The sequence below is a fragment of the Cynocephalus volans genome, chromosome 9, assembly GCF_027409185.1.
Source record: "Cynocephalus volans isolate mCynVol1 chromosome 9, mCynVol1.pri, whole genome shotgun sequence".
NCBI lineage: Eukaryota > Metazoa > Chordata > Mammalia > Dermoptera > Cynocephalidae > Cynocephalus > Cynocephalus volans.
In genome coordinates this window covers 146,731,001-146,748,540 of record NC_084468.1, presented here as the reverse complement: position 1 = coordinate 146,748,540, position 17,540 = coordinate 146,731,001, and the positions used below count along the sequence as shown (strand labels likewise).

The 17,540-nt window shown below is 38.7% G+C and overlaps 1 protein-coding gene across 5 annotated transcripts in view; it reads right to left on the bottom strand.

Annotated features, from left to right (window-relative positions):
- The window catches only part of LOC134386449 (tripartite motif-containing protein 75-like), a 49,391-nt gene extending 34,640 nt beyond the window's left edge, over window positions 1–14,751 (bottom strand). For 3 of the 5 annotated variants that reach the window (XM_063108635.1, XM_063108634.1, XM_063108639.1), the window contains exons 1-5: window positions 14,602–14,751; window positions 10,675–10,863; window positions 8,943–9,169; window positions 7,833–8,073; window positions 2,665–2,777 (exon numbers count right to left, since the gene is read on the bottom strand). Coding sequence is in view for 1 of the 5 variants with exons in the window: in XM_063108639.1 (XP_062964709.1) it covers window positions 2,665–2,729 (65 nt within the window). In the remaining 4 variants the exon portion in view is untranslated. The remainder of the gene's footprint in view (window positions 1–2,664; window positions 2,778–7,832; window positions 8,074–8,942; window positions 9,170–10,674; window positions 10,864–14,601) is intronic. The other 2 variants (XM_063108636.1, XM_063108637.1) reach the window with 1 other exon arrangement.
- Window positions 14,752–17,540: the final 2,789 nt, after the last annotated feature.

Sequence of the window (17,540 nt, the reverse complement as noted above, 5' to 3'; positions counted from 1 at the left end):
TTGTAGTAGATTTATACAATGGAATCCTATACAGCAATATAAAAGAACAAACTACTGTTACATGCAAGAATGTGAATGAATCTCAGAAAGACTACTGAAAGAAGCCAGGGACAAAATATACACAGTATGCTTTAAAAAAAAAATTTATATGAAGTTCTAAAACTAAATACTAACCTATAGTGTTAGAAATCAGATTGCGGATGCCTGGGGTAGCAAGAGATGTGGAAGATTGACTAAAGATAAGCATGTGGTAATTTAGGATAAGGAAAAGGTCTATATCTTGGCATAGTAATTGGAGTATATATGCTTGCCAAACTGCTCACTTACAATGGGTGCATTTAATTGTACATAAGTTATACTTCAATAAAGCTGATTTTTAAAATGTAAAAATAAATGAATGCTCACCACCTAGTACAGAAAGTGCCTTGTACATATTAAATGTCTAATACATGTGTTAAATAATGGTACAACAACATACTCTTGGATAATTTAATGGTCTACTAAATTCCAAATATTCTACCCATTATTTAATCTCATTTTGATAAAAATTATATATAAAACCCCTTACCAGAAAAAATACACAAATATACAATTCTATATCATTATTTCAAGAGTTCAAGGACTTTCTGAAGCTTACCCATGGATAAAAACTTTTGCTCTAATAAGAAAATTGTACGTGGGGGAAAATTTTCTTGAGCAAGATGTCAGGATTTTATCTCTCTGTTTGACTCTGTCACCTCAACTCCAGAAATTCCCTAAATTACTCTTCCTAAAACAACAATTCTAACCCAACCAAAATTCTTCAATGCCAAAAGGATCAAGGCTAAAAGATAAATAAACTCCAGAAATAAGAAATTACTTTGAGCATTAAGGCCAGTGACAAGCAGAAACCAGCTTTGACCCAGGTCCATGCTCTCCATCCTTACCTAATCCTACAGCTCTCCTGTATGCTGTCTACTCCAGTTAGTATAGTCTCTCATCCCTTGCATTCCTGCCTGCTGAAATCATATCCACTACATCCAGTCAAATACTACTCTTCAATATAGCTTTGTCTGTTTATCCTAACAAGGGATCTGTCTCTTCCTATGAATTCCTATAGCACTTAATTATACAGTTCTAATGATACTTATATACTGCCTTGTTTCAAATATGTAAATTCACTTCTCCTGTCAGTTACTGAGCTATTGTTTCTCAGCTTCAAACCCACACTTTACGCTTGGCTTTGTCATCCTGGTGCTCGGACTCTGTGAGCCACATTTTTTTCCTTTGCAGCTGCTTCTCATTGGGATCTGCCAATAATGGTAAAAAGAGACTACAAAGCTGTAGGAAGATGAGACACTCTCCCATCCTATTTTTTTGCTTCCTATTGCTGCCAGTATCGACCGGCAGATCTTCTTTAGGCCATTAGCAGCACATTCTAGTAGCCACAGTTTACTCCAATTTGCAGTTTTTCTGACACAGAAACAGAACCACCCCCTAAGAAACACCAGCACCAGCTAGCCAGAGCCCCCTCTGCAGCGTTCTGGGCCTCAGTCCCATTGGGCCCCACTTCTGAGCTCAAGACACGAGCACCAACCGAGCAGCACCCACTCCTCAGAGGTCAGAGTTTTGTCTCCCTTCTCCAAGCTTCTGCCATTCCTCTCTTTGTTCCCCCAGTTCTAGAGATAGTAGCTGCCTCCTCAGTTGCTACCTCCAAAATATCTTACTGTTCCCTTCTGTCATTTTGGTTTTTCAGTTCACAATTCTTTATATTAAATTCTCTGTTAAAAAAGTCACTGGTGTGTTTTCTGCCTCCTGACACACTTTCTTACAATTCAGAACGAAACTGCTTAGGAGAGCGAGTATACCTTGAGACATCTGATTACCTCTACCACGATACTTTGTTCATAGAAAGCAACCAAAATAAATATTTAGTGAATGAATGAAAAAACCATATGCCTATAACAGCCTTATCACTTCTAAGCATATCCTTTGAAACCTGCTCAAAGAGCTTAATGATTCTTTGGTATATTTAAGAATGTTTTGACAGACTGTAAGATCCCTTGCAAGTGTTTGTTCACTTGGGCGAACTACAGTTTTAAGTGTTCTAGCTTGTACCTGTTTGTCATACTTTATCACATCATTTGTTCTCACATTTATCTGCTCTCACTTGAGGTGGACATTTTAAATAATTTTCAGGCTTACTTTTTCTTTTAACTCCATATTTTAATCTATCACCCATCTCTTTCTGATTATTCTCCAATTATCCCTCTTCTTTCAGGATACTGATATTAATGTCATACCAATTTCCTCATGTATAAACGAGAGCAGAATTAGATGACCTTCAAAATACTATCTCACTTAGAGATGCAATAATTACATAGTGTCTCACCCAAATAAATCCCCCCACCTCAGCAACGTTTACTAAATTAATATTTATGTAATTTGATACATTCTTGTAGCACAAAACACTGTTTAATTTTTTTTAAAAAAATCAAAAACCTGTTAGTCCCAAGGCTTAAAGTGACTTGTTCAAGATCAGCCATACTACTGCTACTTGTATTTTCACAAAATCTAGATATAAATGCCTCACAGTTTAGAAAGTTCCATATTAAGACTAATTACTTACTGATAATTTGTTTAAAAAGCTTTTCAAACCTATACAGTGGAAAAGAATCACAATACCTTTTATTTGTCTCTTTCCTTCTGTGCTTGGTTATTTCTTTTAAGGCATATGGAAAATGGCTCATAAAATGGTGTTCAAAATCACTGAGGTAATTCTTTCAAAGCCATGATTCCTATTAAAATAAGCAAAGATTATAAAATCTACAAGAAAAAATAATGTGAAATAACCAACGAAAGTTTAAGCAGAAATTTGAAAACTTATTGCTATTCAACTATACATGTTTCATTACAATACATCTTTTGCCAGTGATCTGTAAATAAATGTTAAAATTAAAATGAACTATTACTGCACATAATTTTCATCTGCAGATCCTTTTGGTGCTTAATAATTACTTTTACTTGAATTTTATCTGCTGTTTAAGAGGAAAAAAAGGGAGAGTACATGAGATTTAAGAAAATTCTGAATTTGGACCATTGATGCAATGTTTATAAAATATTTAAGAAAGTCTTATACCTGGTGGTCTATTTATACCCTAACTCTATTCCTCAGCAAATCCATTATTTCACATTAAAGATATTTAACACTTTCACAAAGCAATACACTTCCCAAAATGCTTCAGAAATATTAGTAATTTTATCATTCCCTCCTACTTGAACACTGTCTTTCTAATTCCAGATCATAACACTCTTATTCCCTTCTATCCAGGGTCATCAACTATCCCATTTTGCAAGAGACTGAGTGGTTTCTTAGGAGGTGGAACTTGAGATGCTAAAACAGCTGGTCACCCTAAAGTTCAATTGTTTTTCCTTCTTAGTAACCTTTACAAGATTCTTCTAGTCTCCCTGACTTCTAAATGTTTGGATTTACCCAGATATCAATCCTTGTACCATTTCTGCCTGACTCCAGATTCTATGTACATTTGTATCTTGTACCCTGATATCTCCTCTTGAACGTCGAACAGGCATTTTAAAACTTAACATGAATAAAACCAAACTCTCCCTATCAACAGTCACCTTGCCATCTGGACCTTAACACATGCATTGTCCTTAACTCCTTTTTCCTTCACTATGCACACCAGCAGTGCTGTTGGCTTTACCTGGATCCAGTTACTTCTCATCACTTCAACCACTAGCTACCATTCTACTCCAAGCTACCATCTCTTACCTGGATTACTGCAATAGCCTCCTAACTTATCTCCCTGCTTCTCTTCTTATCCCCCAAAAGTCAGTTCTCCACACAGCAGCCACAGTGATATTTTAAAACATAAATCATGCTTCAAAATGATACAGAAAGGGGAAAAGAGAATAGGTGTACATATATGTAGGGCAAACTGGTCATCCATGAAATGATGGTTACTAGAGCTGGACAGTAAGCACAAGGGAGTCAATGAGTGTTCTACTTTTGTAAACTCAACATATTAAAGTTCAATAAACATAATGCAGATCATGCCACTCTTCTGCTCAAAACCCTCCAATGTCCACCGCACTCAAGTTAAAATCCAACCTCCTTACCAGAGACCACAGAGAACCACATGATCTGGCCATACTGTCACTACTCTTTTTCTCCTTCACTTTCTACCATTCTCCTAGCACCTCATTTGCACAGGCTTTCCTGCCTTTCCTCAAATATGCCAAACTTGTTCTCACCTCAGGGCCTTTATACTTGCTGTTCCCTATGCCTAGGATGTTCTTCCCACAAACCTTCGCAAGACTCGCTCTTTCACTTCATTCGGTGACATTCAAATGTCTTACCCCTCAGAGTGCGTTTCATAACAAACTATCTAAACTCCCTCTCACTCTGTTCCGACACACGCTGTCTTTACACCCTGCTTTACTTTCATCTTTCTTCCTAGTACCAACAGTATACATTTGCTTACTGTCTATCAGTCCCACTAGAAGGTAAACATGAGAGCAAGCATCTATCAATCTGTTTATCTCTACATCCAGAGCCTAGAACAACACTATTCAAAAGGCCTTTTTGAAATGATGAAACTGTTTTCTATCTGTGCTGTCCAATACAGTCGCCTCTGCCCACATGTAGCTATCGAACACTTGTGACTGAGGAATTGCATTTTAAATTGTAATTAAGTAGCCACATTTATAGATGCCCAACAAATCTTAGAATAAATGCCTCAAGAAGCATGAATGCATCTGTCTGTGTTTAGTTGCAAATTCTAATCCTCATGGGAAAAGGATAACAGCAATGAGACATACAGCAAAAAAGTAGCAAGTAAGCCCAGCATTAAAATACAAAGTTAAGGCAAAACAAAAATTTTAGAGTGCATAACTACAATTGTGACCCTGACACCCAGGACCCCGAAAGCCAAAGCGAATTAAAAAGTTAATGTTAAATTGTATTTTCATTTTAGAAACTAGCTACACATTAAGTATACACACAGTATATCAGAAATAAGCAATCTCAGTAAGGATCTGGGTATTCAACCACTGCAAATAACATTCAATATACCTTGAGATTTTTTTTCAAACCAAGGATCAAAGTTTGAAATTACTACAAAGGTTTAAAAAAAAAACTAGTTGAATACAAATGAAATTTCTCAGATATGTTGCAAATACTAGTAAACTAAATGCATTAAACAGCACCAACACTTAAAAGTAATTAGTGGTTTTAGAACTGTGTACCTAACCCGGATGTCAATTTATCAACAGAAAAACCTATAGGTTTTGAGGAAAAAGTTACAATTCAGCCTGTGGTGTGTGATTCACTTTTAAGGCCAAGAAATGCCATTCTGTTCCTCCTAAAGATTAAACCGTTGCAACACAGATGAGCTTGGAGAACATTATTTTAAGTGAAATAAGCCAGGAACAGAAAGAGAAATACAGCATGTTCTTGCTCTATGTGGAAGATAAGAAAGTTGATTGCTTATACACAGAAAGTAGAATAGTGATTACCAGACGCAGAAAAGGGGAGTGAGGAGAGAGACTAGGAAGAGGTTGACTAACAGATGCAAAATGATAGCTAGAAAGGATGGATAAGATCTAGTGCTCTGTATAGCACTGTAGGGTAACTGTAAGTAACAATTTATTGTATACACTTTCAATGAGCTACAAAAGAAGATTTTGAATGTTCCCAATACAAGGAAATGATAAATGTTTGAGGTAATGGATATGTTGACTGACTGAATTAAGATCATTACATATTGTACACATGTATTGAAATATCACACAGTATCCCATACACATGTTCAATTATTGTGTCAATTAAAAAAAATGCTTTCTAATAAATATCAAAAACTTAGGAAGGAATGAAGGGAGGGAGGGAGGAGGGAAGGAAGGGAGGGAGGGAGGGAGAGAGGAGGGAAGGAAGGAAACAATACTGGAAATTAAAAAAAGATTAAGCTGTTATAGGTCACCCAATATCTTAACTAACAATCTACAAATAAAGGTGAATGAGAGAGAAACTAACAGTGCAAGTGGTAAAAAAAAAATAAATTAACATGCACTTTAACGGCATTATGTATGGCTAACATACATTTTTATACTTTGTCTCTAAGATAATGGTTCTTATTTTATCAAGTTATTACAGTTCAGCATAACAAATCTGCTAAGGTAAACTAGAGAATTCTACCAGCAGATGCTTTCAAATATTATTCCTATCTGAATTAACCACCTTCCCACTCCAGTCATTTCAGTTTTAAACCGTATCTCAATGCAGTATTCTGGTCTTCAACAGTCTATACAGTCTTTAAACTTAGTAGCCTATGTTAAGGAACTGCTAAAAAAATGTAGCCATGTTATAAGAACACAAAATAGATCTAAAGCATACTATTTTAAATATCCGTAAAATTAAAGCAGATCCTTTGTCAGTGTTATCAAAATAGTAATAGATAATCCAAAACTAGTACAATTAATAAATTTGCAGATTTGTTATTTTGGTCCTACTATCCTATCAAAATACAAATACAACTACCAAAGCAGTACGAAAAGTTTACTCGTGCTCATATGTCACCAAACACCAAAGAGGCTTGGAATTTTTATTTCTCGGCTCTATAAAAACAAAGAAAAGGCTGGTACTCAAAGTCCATGTTGAATATCATTACTTTTATTTTCTATCTTAGCCTTTCAGATGAAAATAGACCAATTCAAGATTGCAGATTAACATATACTTTTCTAAGAAGCTGTACAGATTATTACTAGCCTAATCACAAACCAACTGCCATATGAAAATCAAGCTTTACTTTATCCAAATCACATACTATACCCCTAATCATGACTAATTTTTTTTTGCCAGTTTGTGCAATGAATCAAAAGACAGAAAGGCTCAAAACTATTAAACAAAATGCTACCCTGTTTGGAAAAACAACTCAAAAAACGTCCTTACAGATGATGGGTCATGGATTATTAGCAACAGAGAAAGCTCTTAAAAGAAACACTCACCTTAATACAATTCCATAAAGCTTTTCGAGATTATCAAATACTATTTAATTTATCCCTAGTCAGTTTATGCAGCCTTCTGACTCATTCTAAACTTCAGCATGAAATAAAAAGAATTAAAAACAAAACAAACAAAAAAAAACACCGCATTCTCAGTTTTATCTGTACAAAGGCCACCTCAAGAATTCACACTTGCCTAGTCAAAAGTCCATGCAGAATTCTTCTATAAACCAGATGCTTCAATCTTTGAAGTCTTGCTCCAGCAGCTGATCTTTTAAAGTGTGCTACCATATTAATTTAGCAACACTTTAATCTTACAGTTTGTTCTTCCTTAGTTGCACAGCAAAAGCATGGCAAGTACTACATTCACTACAGCATACTTAAAACAATTCAGGGCTAACTACCCATTTAGTTTGCTCCATTTCTGCTAAATATGGCAATGGGGTACAAAGTGGAAGAGACTACTTAATAAGCAACTGTTTTAATAATACAACAGACTTTCAGAAACTAGAATACCCTGACATAATCAACCTGCCATAAGCAATACACTGCAACTCTACTGTGAATTACACCTAATAAAAACAAATGAAATCAGGTATATTCAGTTATCCATTTCACTTAAAAAAAATGCATTAAATATATTCAGATAATAATCTCTCACTAATTTGTCTCTAAAAACTAACTTGTAGTTTTGTGCAAAAGAAACAAGTTTATAGTTCAACTCTGGGTATTTTTTGGAAAATGCATAACCAATTAGTAGTAATAAGCTGATTTCTAATCTTCCCATTTATGATAAAAGGCATTACTAAGAAAATAAAGAACCCATTAGTTCTCACCAATTTATGGGTTTCATCATGTTGTTTAGAGAGTTTCCACAGAAGGGAAATAATGTTAAGAACTTGCTGCATAACCTGTAGAGGTTCTCGTTCTATACCATTTCCAACAGAAGCAGATAGTTGTGGAGGCACAGCTTCAATCCAGCACTCAATTAACAATGGAATTATTATCTCAATAAATCCTTTCAGGTTTTCTGTAGATGACAGGCCTTCATCCACACTGCCTCCTCCAACCAGGTACCTAATAAGGAAGGGAAAGAATGAAGAAAAAGATTAATGATTAAAAAATATTTATTATCCCTTGCTTAATTTAAATCTTAAATACAAAATACCACTAAAATGAAGTTCCATAAACTAATAATTACATTAATCAAGACTAGAAAGAAAAATGAAATTCTAAGATGACAAAGCCAACAGAGATCATCAAGTTTTATTTCTCATTAGGCTCTGCTAGAAATGAATAAATTAATATGCTTTCAAATGACTCCTCCCATCAGTAAACCAAATCAAATCATGAGTAACTATATGAAAACTACGAAATACAACTGCATATCTTCCCATCATTAGCCATCAATGGTCAGCAGTTATAATTCAAAATAGGAAAACTGAGTGTGGACATAACTGAAATCCTTCTTACCGTAGCCTGAACTGTGAACTGACATTTGGCTGTGAACCCCCATTTTCATAAACCTGGATGTGTTGCTGGTCGTTGGCATGTTCCTTCCAGTTGATAAAAATGGAGTTGCTAGTGGCATGGGGATTTTCTTTTTGTTCCTGAAGTCCTTCACTTTCTCTCAAACTACTGGATCCATCTGCCAAGGCCTGAAGGAATTGACTGAGTCTCACTAAGACTTTCAGCCTCCATTGCTGAGAAGTGAGTCTCCGATTAGGATTTACAGAAAGTATCCAGGACTGGAATCTGTCTCTATTTACCAGTCCTTTGGACAGCTGCTGATGAGAAATAAGTTCTACAAAATTCTTAAGCAATATACTGCTATGGTCAGTAATTAGAGCTGGGTACTGTTCCAGCAGAATGTCCAAAAGTTTTAAAGAGTCCTCCTGAATACCTTCAGTAATGTGAGTCATGGCACTAGAGAGATGGGCACTTACCAAAGGAAAAAATGGAGAAATTTGTTCAGCTCGTATTTTGGGGGCCAGGAACTGAAGAAGCTGAACTGCTGCTAATCGTACATTAGCATCTTTATCTGTAAACACAGCAGTCAGTTTGAAAGGTGTGCATCAATTATAAATGGGTACTGAGACAAAAGGTCTTTAAGTCCAAGAAGAGCACTTTGTTTAACCCCAGCATTGTAGTGATGCATCTATGACAGCAAATCCTATAAATAAAAATACACATTTTAGGTACATACACATACACATTCTATTATTTTCAAATAAAGATGCTAACTAAAATTATGCTAATACACTAACACTCCATGGAAAAACTACCTCAATAAGTATTTTAAACATTATTTAGCTTTTATTAAGATCAGATCACAGTTTTATCTTTAAAATATTTTTATCTTAATAATGTTACATAATTTTCAGTTAGAATTTTCTCGTTTTTACATTAACCTGAACGCAGACTTAGGCACTCTATGATTTAAAGTGACAGCAATCAGCACCATTTACTGAAGACCAACTATAAACCAAACGTTAAACATTACAGTATGTTCATTTACATACTTTTAATTTAACAGGCCCTTTCTGCCTATTTTAAATTGTCTTTCGGAAGGTGTGTGTTTTATTCAAAGCACACTACTTAACAATTTTATTTCTGGCATAATGTACATAACTTTCAAAAAAAAAAACATAACTTCAAATACCTTTCTGGTATTATTTAACCCTCAGAGCTTAAAAACCAAAACTAGAAAATGCATATCTTTACAAAGACTTGTACTATACACAAATGTTCATAACAGTATTATATAAGAGCCAAAAAGTGGAAGCCATACGTCCATCAACTGATGGGTGATCAACAAAATGTGACATAACCACACAATGGGATACTGTATGACAATACAAAGGAATGAAATACTGTTCTGATACATGCCTCAACATGGATGAACCTCAAAAACATTATGCTAAGTGAAAGATCAGTAACAAATCACCATGTATTATATATGATTGCATTTACATGCAATGTCCAGAATAAGCAAATCTGTAGAGATAGAAAGTCGATTTGCGTCACCTAACGCTAGGAGAATGGAATGGAGTGACTTCCAATGGATACAGCGTTTCTTTCTACAGTAACTAAAATGTTCTAAAATTGATTATGGTGATAATAACATAACTCTGTAAATGCACTAAAAACCATTGAACTATATTCTTTAAAAAGAGTGAATTTTATTACGTGTAAATTATATCTCCATAAAGCTGTTAAAAATTTTTTAAGCAAAACTACTGGTCAAACTTCAACTGACTTCAAGCATTCAACAGGAACCTATAATAAGCTATGTGCTATGTATGGGTTCAAAAATGAGTAAAACAGGATCTTATCTTAATTAGCTATAAAAACAGCTGGTAAAATGTTTATCAAAAGCTTGACACATTAAAAAGTTAAACATAAGAATTATTTCCAGATGATATATCATCACATAAGTATTCTAGGGAAAAATCATTATGGGTTTAGTTTAGCAAATCTTTCTGGAGGAGGTGGGAAAGATGCAGGTATAAGATCAGATATAGGTAACAGATGAACTCTAAACATTATCCATCAATAAACCCTATGACTCTAGGCAAGCCATTTGCTTTAAGAGTTAAAACAACTTTTCACAAAAACATAACATTCTACATGATTTCAAAAAAATCTCACTTTACCAAAACACAATTCATGACTTACCTTTATGTTAAGTTTTCTATTGTTTGTTGGAAGTGTTCCATCCTCTTTGAGTTGCTCGGGCAGATGTATCGTCTTTGTTTTAAAGTTTGTTGCAATAGCATTTTCTATCTTGGGCTTCTTTTTACCAACTTTTAGTTTTACTTTTTGGAAATCATCTTGGCGTTTTCTTTTTTTGGTCATTCTTGAATGCTATAACGAAAAAAATTAATTTAAAAACAATGGATAAAGACAAGAATAAATGATAATAAAAAAGCTATTTTCCTACACTTACATTACTCTAACACTTATTTCAAACATACTCAAGAATCAAGGCCTACAGTGATTATGTCAAAGGATCAAAATATTCAATAGAAAACACTGTTAAGAAATGCAAAAAGTAAGCTGAGTCAAGAAATACTGAGGGGAGTCATTAACAATAGGCAACAGTCTTGCCACGGGTTTTGCAAGATTTTCTGAGCCATGGAACCCTCTGTCAAGCAACATGCTAAGTGTAGACCTTCCGAAATGATTTTTTTTTCTTTGTGTGTAGGAAAGCAGCACACTTGCTACAGATATACCCTGTATCTGCTGGGAAGCTTGTAGTTCCTACAGTCCCCTGCGGAACCTCTAGCAAAAGAAAGCAAAATTTGAAAATCAATGTTATTAATAAATGTAGCTTATAACAGGAAAAGTTTCATGAATGTAAATGCCTAAACAATGAGGAAGATTCAAATATGCAGCAAGGAGAGTACTAGGCATTTCATGAGCAAGGAAAGTCAAGAGTAGGGCATGGGCTTGGTATAGGCAAAGTGAAGATCCAGCATTCTGAATACCAGGAAAAGCTAGACTAGATATAAACAGGAAACAGTACCCAAAAGAAAAAAGAATAAAACTAGGATAAAAAGCAGCTTGAAAGGAAATACAATGTAACAGAGGAATAAGGAACAAAGACCAGGTAGGCCACTATCATAAGAAATAATGCAGGCATCACCATGTCACCTTGCACCCCTCCCTCTCACCACATTACTTCAACTTAAATCCAAATCTTCCTTACACAGGGCATCTTTGATCTGCGTAAAGACGGTCCATTCCCAGACCACTACTTTAAAGAAGTCCTTTATATCTACCCTAGACTATTCAATAGTTTCCCCACTGGTATTCTTGCCTCGTCTCTAGTGTCTACTCTCTAGACTACTGGCCACAGTCACCACAGAGCTCTTTCTAAACAAAGATCTAACCAAGGCTCAGGAGCTTTCAGTTGTTCTTACTCCTCTCACATATAAAAACTCCTTAGCAGAATATATTAGGTCCTTCCAAATGTGGCCCCATTCATCCTCTCCAGCTTTACCTTCCCACAAGCTAATCTCTATCTAAAAAACAGTCTCTCCCACCTGGTACCAGTTCAACTCTTCTTGAAGCCTTTCCACATGCCACAAAAATAATGAATTCTGACTTCCACTACAGTTGAGTAAGTAACTACCTTTGGAACAAATGAAACTTCTCCTGGTCTATCAGAATTATCCTGTGCCTAACTATAAAAAGTCACAATGCTATACCTGTTGGTACAAAAAAAAAAAAAAGAGTTAAAACGAAAGCCTGCATTACTGCAAGATTAATAAAATGTCTGGTGCAAGACTGCGCAGCTCAAGTTCCAGCCTCGAGTTCAAGGATATAATCTGAATTATATCCAAATTCACTTCACTGCAGGGTTTTACTACATTATAAAATCCCCATGAGCTAGGATGTGGCTACACAGATCAAGAGCCAATTCTAGAACCATACTGATTAGGTTCTGATCCAGACTTTGCCCCTTCCTAGCTGTACTTATCCACAGTGCCCTAGTTTCTACCTATAAAATAGGGATAACAACAATATCTACCTCACATAGTTGTTATGAGGTAGGTCAAATAAGGAGTAAATGAATTCATGCTTGTAAAACACTCAAAACTGTGCCTGACACATTGCTAATTATATATGCAATAAGCACAAACACGTATGTGTTCTTGAAGTCTCTGGACCAGTGCATACCAAGCACAATATCAGATGCATTACATACATTACCACTCAATCCCACAATACCATGTGAAGAAACTGGTACTAAACCCATTTGAAAGATGTGGCTCAGAAAGGTTTTTAAGTCAATCCTTCACTAGAGAGTTGAAGAGGGGCTGGGCCGGTGGCTCACTTGGGACAGTGTGGTGCTGACAACACCAAGTCAAGGGTTAAGATCCCCTTACTGATCATCTTTTAAAACATAAAAAAAAAATAGAGTTGAAGAGGAATTCACTCACAGGACTGAGCTCTGCAAAACCTACTGTATGTTATACACACTGGAATCAAAATGGTTTGCCTTATTTCATTTATCCCAATCCCAAGTTTTCATCCCACCCACATCTCTAGTTACTTCAGTCTGAAAAAAACAATGGGTAAGGAAAGGAAGACTAAAGAGATGGCCCGGGCCGACCCCGTGGCGCGCTCGGGAGAGTGCAGCGCTGGGAGTGCAGCAGCGCTCGCGCCGCGGGTTCGGAGGATGGCCGGTGCGCTCACTGGCTGAGCACGGTGCAGCCGGTCACAAAAAGACAAAAAAAAGAAGAAGAAGAAAAAAAAGGATGGCCTGGATACTCACCTGGCCTCTTTTAATACAAAACCGGTTTTCACTTATTAAGCAAGCACAATCTTTGAGCTTTTCCTATAATTACTAGCTGGTACCAGGGATGAAAATAAATGGTACAGGACATTCTGAAAAATTAACCCTCTTACCCCCACCCACACCAATCCTCTTGGCTCTCTTTAGCCATTAACTACCTGACTGATCTCTAACACAGAGATTACTGTCAAGTTCATGCCATGTTATCCGTCATTTTGTATTAGTCACACGAATGTTCTGCCTTCGATAGGACAATTAGGAGGGCTCATTGCCCTTCCTTGACTTTTAAAACTGGCAAGATTATTTCTATGTAGATCACATTTTTACATTAGGAACTTTGAAAGTTCTACTACAAGTTTCTGTTATTTTCACCTAAAATAAAGAATTTCATAGCACAGAAGTCAAACAGTTCTACTAAGCCGCTTTCAGAGTAGCTGGTTTTGAGTATAAAGTAGGAACTCTGACCTCAAGGACTGAACTCATATCACTGGGTCTCTTAGATATGTGAGCCCCAATAGTTTTTAAACTATCGGGCTTTAATTCCATATATTCCTACTGCAGGCCTTTTCTGTTAATTTCAACTAAAGGCAGTTCATGGCTATTAAAATTCAACGGCACCGAATTCCACCTAGTTTGCCTGACACCTCACTACCCTTCCTCATTTCTAACTTCTTTTCCCAAAAAAGTCAAGGAGAGAGCAAGCACACTGCACTGGGCCTTTGACAATCTCCTCTCCAACCCCGACCCAAACTCCACCGAGAGGCCAGTCGGAGGCACCCGACTTCCCCGAAGCAAATGCCCCAGGCAGAGGGGACTCCACACAACTGGTGCTCCGGTTCTGCTCGGCACAGGTCGCTTAACTGCACACCCGGGCGGCGGGAGGGCGAATAAGGAGGCGACCGTTCAGCCCCACCCCACGTTCTCGGTCTGGAGTGCCAGAAGTGAAGACCCCGTGGGTTCTAGGCAACTATCCCTCCTTCTACTCCTGTGAACGCCGGTCAGGGCCGCAGTCGAGTAAGGGGGGCCGATCCCCACACACAGACCTAAAACTCAGACTCGGAACCCCGCGAACCCACCCAGTCACTTGAAACGCTGCAAACGCCCGCGGGGCGCCCCGCCCCCGCACGGCCCCGCTCCGCAGCCAGGCCCAGCTCCAACGGCGCGCCACGGCCGGGGGCCGGGAGGGGCGCACAGCGGCCACAACCGGCCCTGTCCGCCTGGGCCGCGGACCGGAGAGCGACGGCCCCGCGCGCCGTCCCTAGTCCCGGGAGGGCCCTGCCCGACGGGAAGTGGCCTCTCACCTGAAGGCCCTGTCGGGGCCGGGCGCGGAGGCCGAGGGGAAGAGCGTGCGAGCAGAAGCCCAACGAGCGACAGCGTGCGCCGCCGGCCGCAGCCTGTCGCTCCCGGAGAGTGTCTTCAAATCGCCTCGTCCTCTCACGCGACCGCGTCTCCTTCCGCCGCCCGGAAATCAGGGCCCCTCCCCCGCCGCGCCGCGCTCACGTGACCACGACCCGCCGCCGCGCGCAGCCGGGGAGGCGGGAGCCGGAGCGGCAGGCCCCGCCCCCGGGAGAAGGGGTCCCGCCGGAAGCTTCCCGCCCGCGGGGAGGAGAGCGCCTGATTGGAGGACAAAGCCTGGCCCTTAGGGCCAGCCCACAACTTCGCAGGCCTGCCTCTCGGGGTGTCTCCCTGGTCACAGCTAGCTTTTACTCCTTCTTGTACACCAGGTTTCTTCAGACACGGAGCTGCATTCAGAGAATAGTTTAAATTGAACTGAACTAAGAAAGGGAAAAAAGTTTGAGAATGCAAGGAGGGTGGAATTCCTGGGGACATTAACCTGGGCTACGATGGAGCCGATAAGAATTACTTAAAAGCAAAATACACCTCGTAGCTGATGCCTGGAAGTCTCAATCTAGGATTTCCCTAATATTTCAGTTTCTCAGGACTAATATTCCTGCTACTGAAATTAAGTGGAAAATTAAATTAATTTAAATTAATTTCTGAAATTAAGAAAGAAATTAAAATGCCTAGAAAGAAGGTAAAAAAAGCAAGGAGAATGAGCCTTTGGGAGATAGTCTTGGCATAGACTGGCATGGTGACACGGAAGAAAGAGCCCCAAGTATGGAGTTTAGATCTTGATTCAAATTTGTCTCTACAGCTTACCAGATATGAGACTTAATAAAGCTGGCAAAGATATTGAGCCTCAATATAGAGGGTAGGAGTTCAAAGCAATGATGTCTGAATCTGGGAGACCCAAACTCTGGAACTAAAACCATGCCTACTGCATAATCAGAGATTAATGAGGCAGCACCAGAAACCCCGCTCTTCACTGTCAACACAGCCACACTGCCACAATTTGCCTCCAACCATAAACAGTTAGGAGTCATTGGCATTTTATGGCATTACATATAAAGCTATGAGATTGAATCAGAAGAAGAAAGGTTTATTGCCAGCCAGATTTGTCCCCTGAACTCCTGATTTATATCTAACAGGTCATTCAACTTTTCCTTTTGATATCAGGTATACATGTTAAGGTCAACATACTCAAAGCCAAAATCCCAATTTACCCTCTGAAATTTATTCTTCCTGCAGCTCCTTCAAATAGCAACTCCATCCTTCCAGTTACTCGAGGCAGAACTTTTGGGTTTTGGCCTTGCTTATTTCTTTCGCATCTCACATCTAATCCATGAGGAGATTCTGTTGAGTCTACCTTCAAACACATCCTGACTCCCACCACTTAACATCACCTCCTGTGCTGCCATCCTGGTCTAAGCCACTTTCCGATCACTCTGAACAGGTCTCCCTGCTTTTGCCATCTCCTTTTCCTGCTAGAATCTAGTATCAGCAGAGCAGCATCGTGATTATTTTAAAATCTACATCACATCAGGTCACTCTTTTCAAAACCCTTCCATGGCTCCCCTTGACCTCTGAGCACTCCTCCTTGCACTCTTCCCATTTTCACTCTGTTGCAGCCGCCCTTGCTTCTTTGCCTTTCTCAAACACATGGGACATGCTCTTGCCTTCGGACCTTTGCTTTAGCTTTTCTGTCTGCCTCAAACACTCTTCCCAAATGAATTCACGTAGCTAACTCCCTCCCCTCCCTTGAGTGTGCTCAAATATCTTTTCGAGGAGGACTTCCCTGACCACTTCATTTAATATCACAACCTACCTTCTCCCAGAACTTGTAATTCCTTCTTTGCTCTACATTTATATTATTTTTAGAACTTATAACCTTCTTATATACCACATGATTTGCTTATGTATCATATTTATTATTTGATTCTGTCCTCTATCCACCACTAATATGTAAGCTCCACATGAGATCTTTGTCTGTTTTGTTTCCTGGTATTTTTCAAGTACCTAGAGAGTGCCTGTCGAACAGTAGGTCCTCAATAAATATCTGTTGAATGGATGTCAAGGAAACACCTGCTACATAGTGGTGCTTGCAAACAGCAGCTCTTATTATTGCCCTTCTTTGCTGTAGGACATGGATTATAGACTCAGCCAAGAAAGTGGTCTGGTGGCTATGGAGCTGAGGGATGTACTTGTGGCTGGCAGGTCTCAGCAATGGCCAACTGTTGCCACAAGGGAATGCACATCTTCTCATTTGCAAGCAAACCCAGAAATCCAGAAATGTTTATAAGAAATCTGATCTTTAAATACAGCAAGTACATTTGGGGTTGGCCAGTTAGCTCAGTTGGTTACAGCAGTGTTATAATACCAAGGTCAAGGGTTCAGATCCCATACTGGCCAGCCACCAAAATAAAATAAATAAATAAATACAGTGAGTACATTAAATAAATGAGGATGTACATTTTTTCCCCCTTTTTAAAAACTGCGGCCACAAAAAACTCTTATGAACAGGTTGCCAGTTTACAGCCTCTGGTTTAAGACATGAAAAGTGTGTACATAAAGATAGGCTTTTACTGACTTCTGATCAAGATGGCGGAATAGACGGCCCTCAGAGTCACCCTCTCCCACAAATCAACTAATTTATGACTATTAAAAAGCAATGACAGCCAAGCTGACCTGCTAGAGCTCAGGGGAAGAGGAGGAGAGACCTATAGAGTGCATGAAGGCCAGAAAAGCCACGATGAGAGAAAAGAAAAACCTCTTGGACCATTTCGAATCCTGGCCACTTCCAGGCTGGAGCTGCTAAATACACAGAGCAGGAGCTGGCAAAAGCTGCAGCTGTGCCCTTCAGATGAAGTTGCTTGGAGGCAGCAAGGGAGAAGAGGGTGTC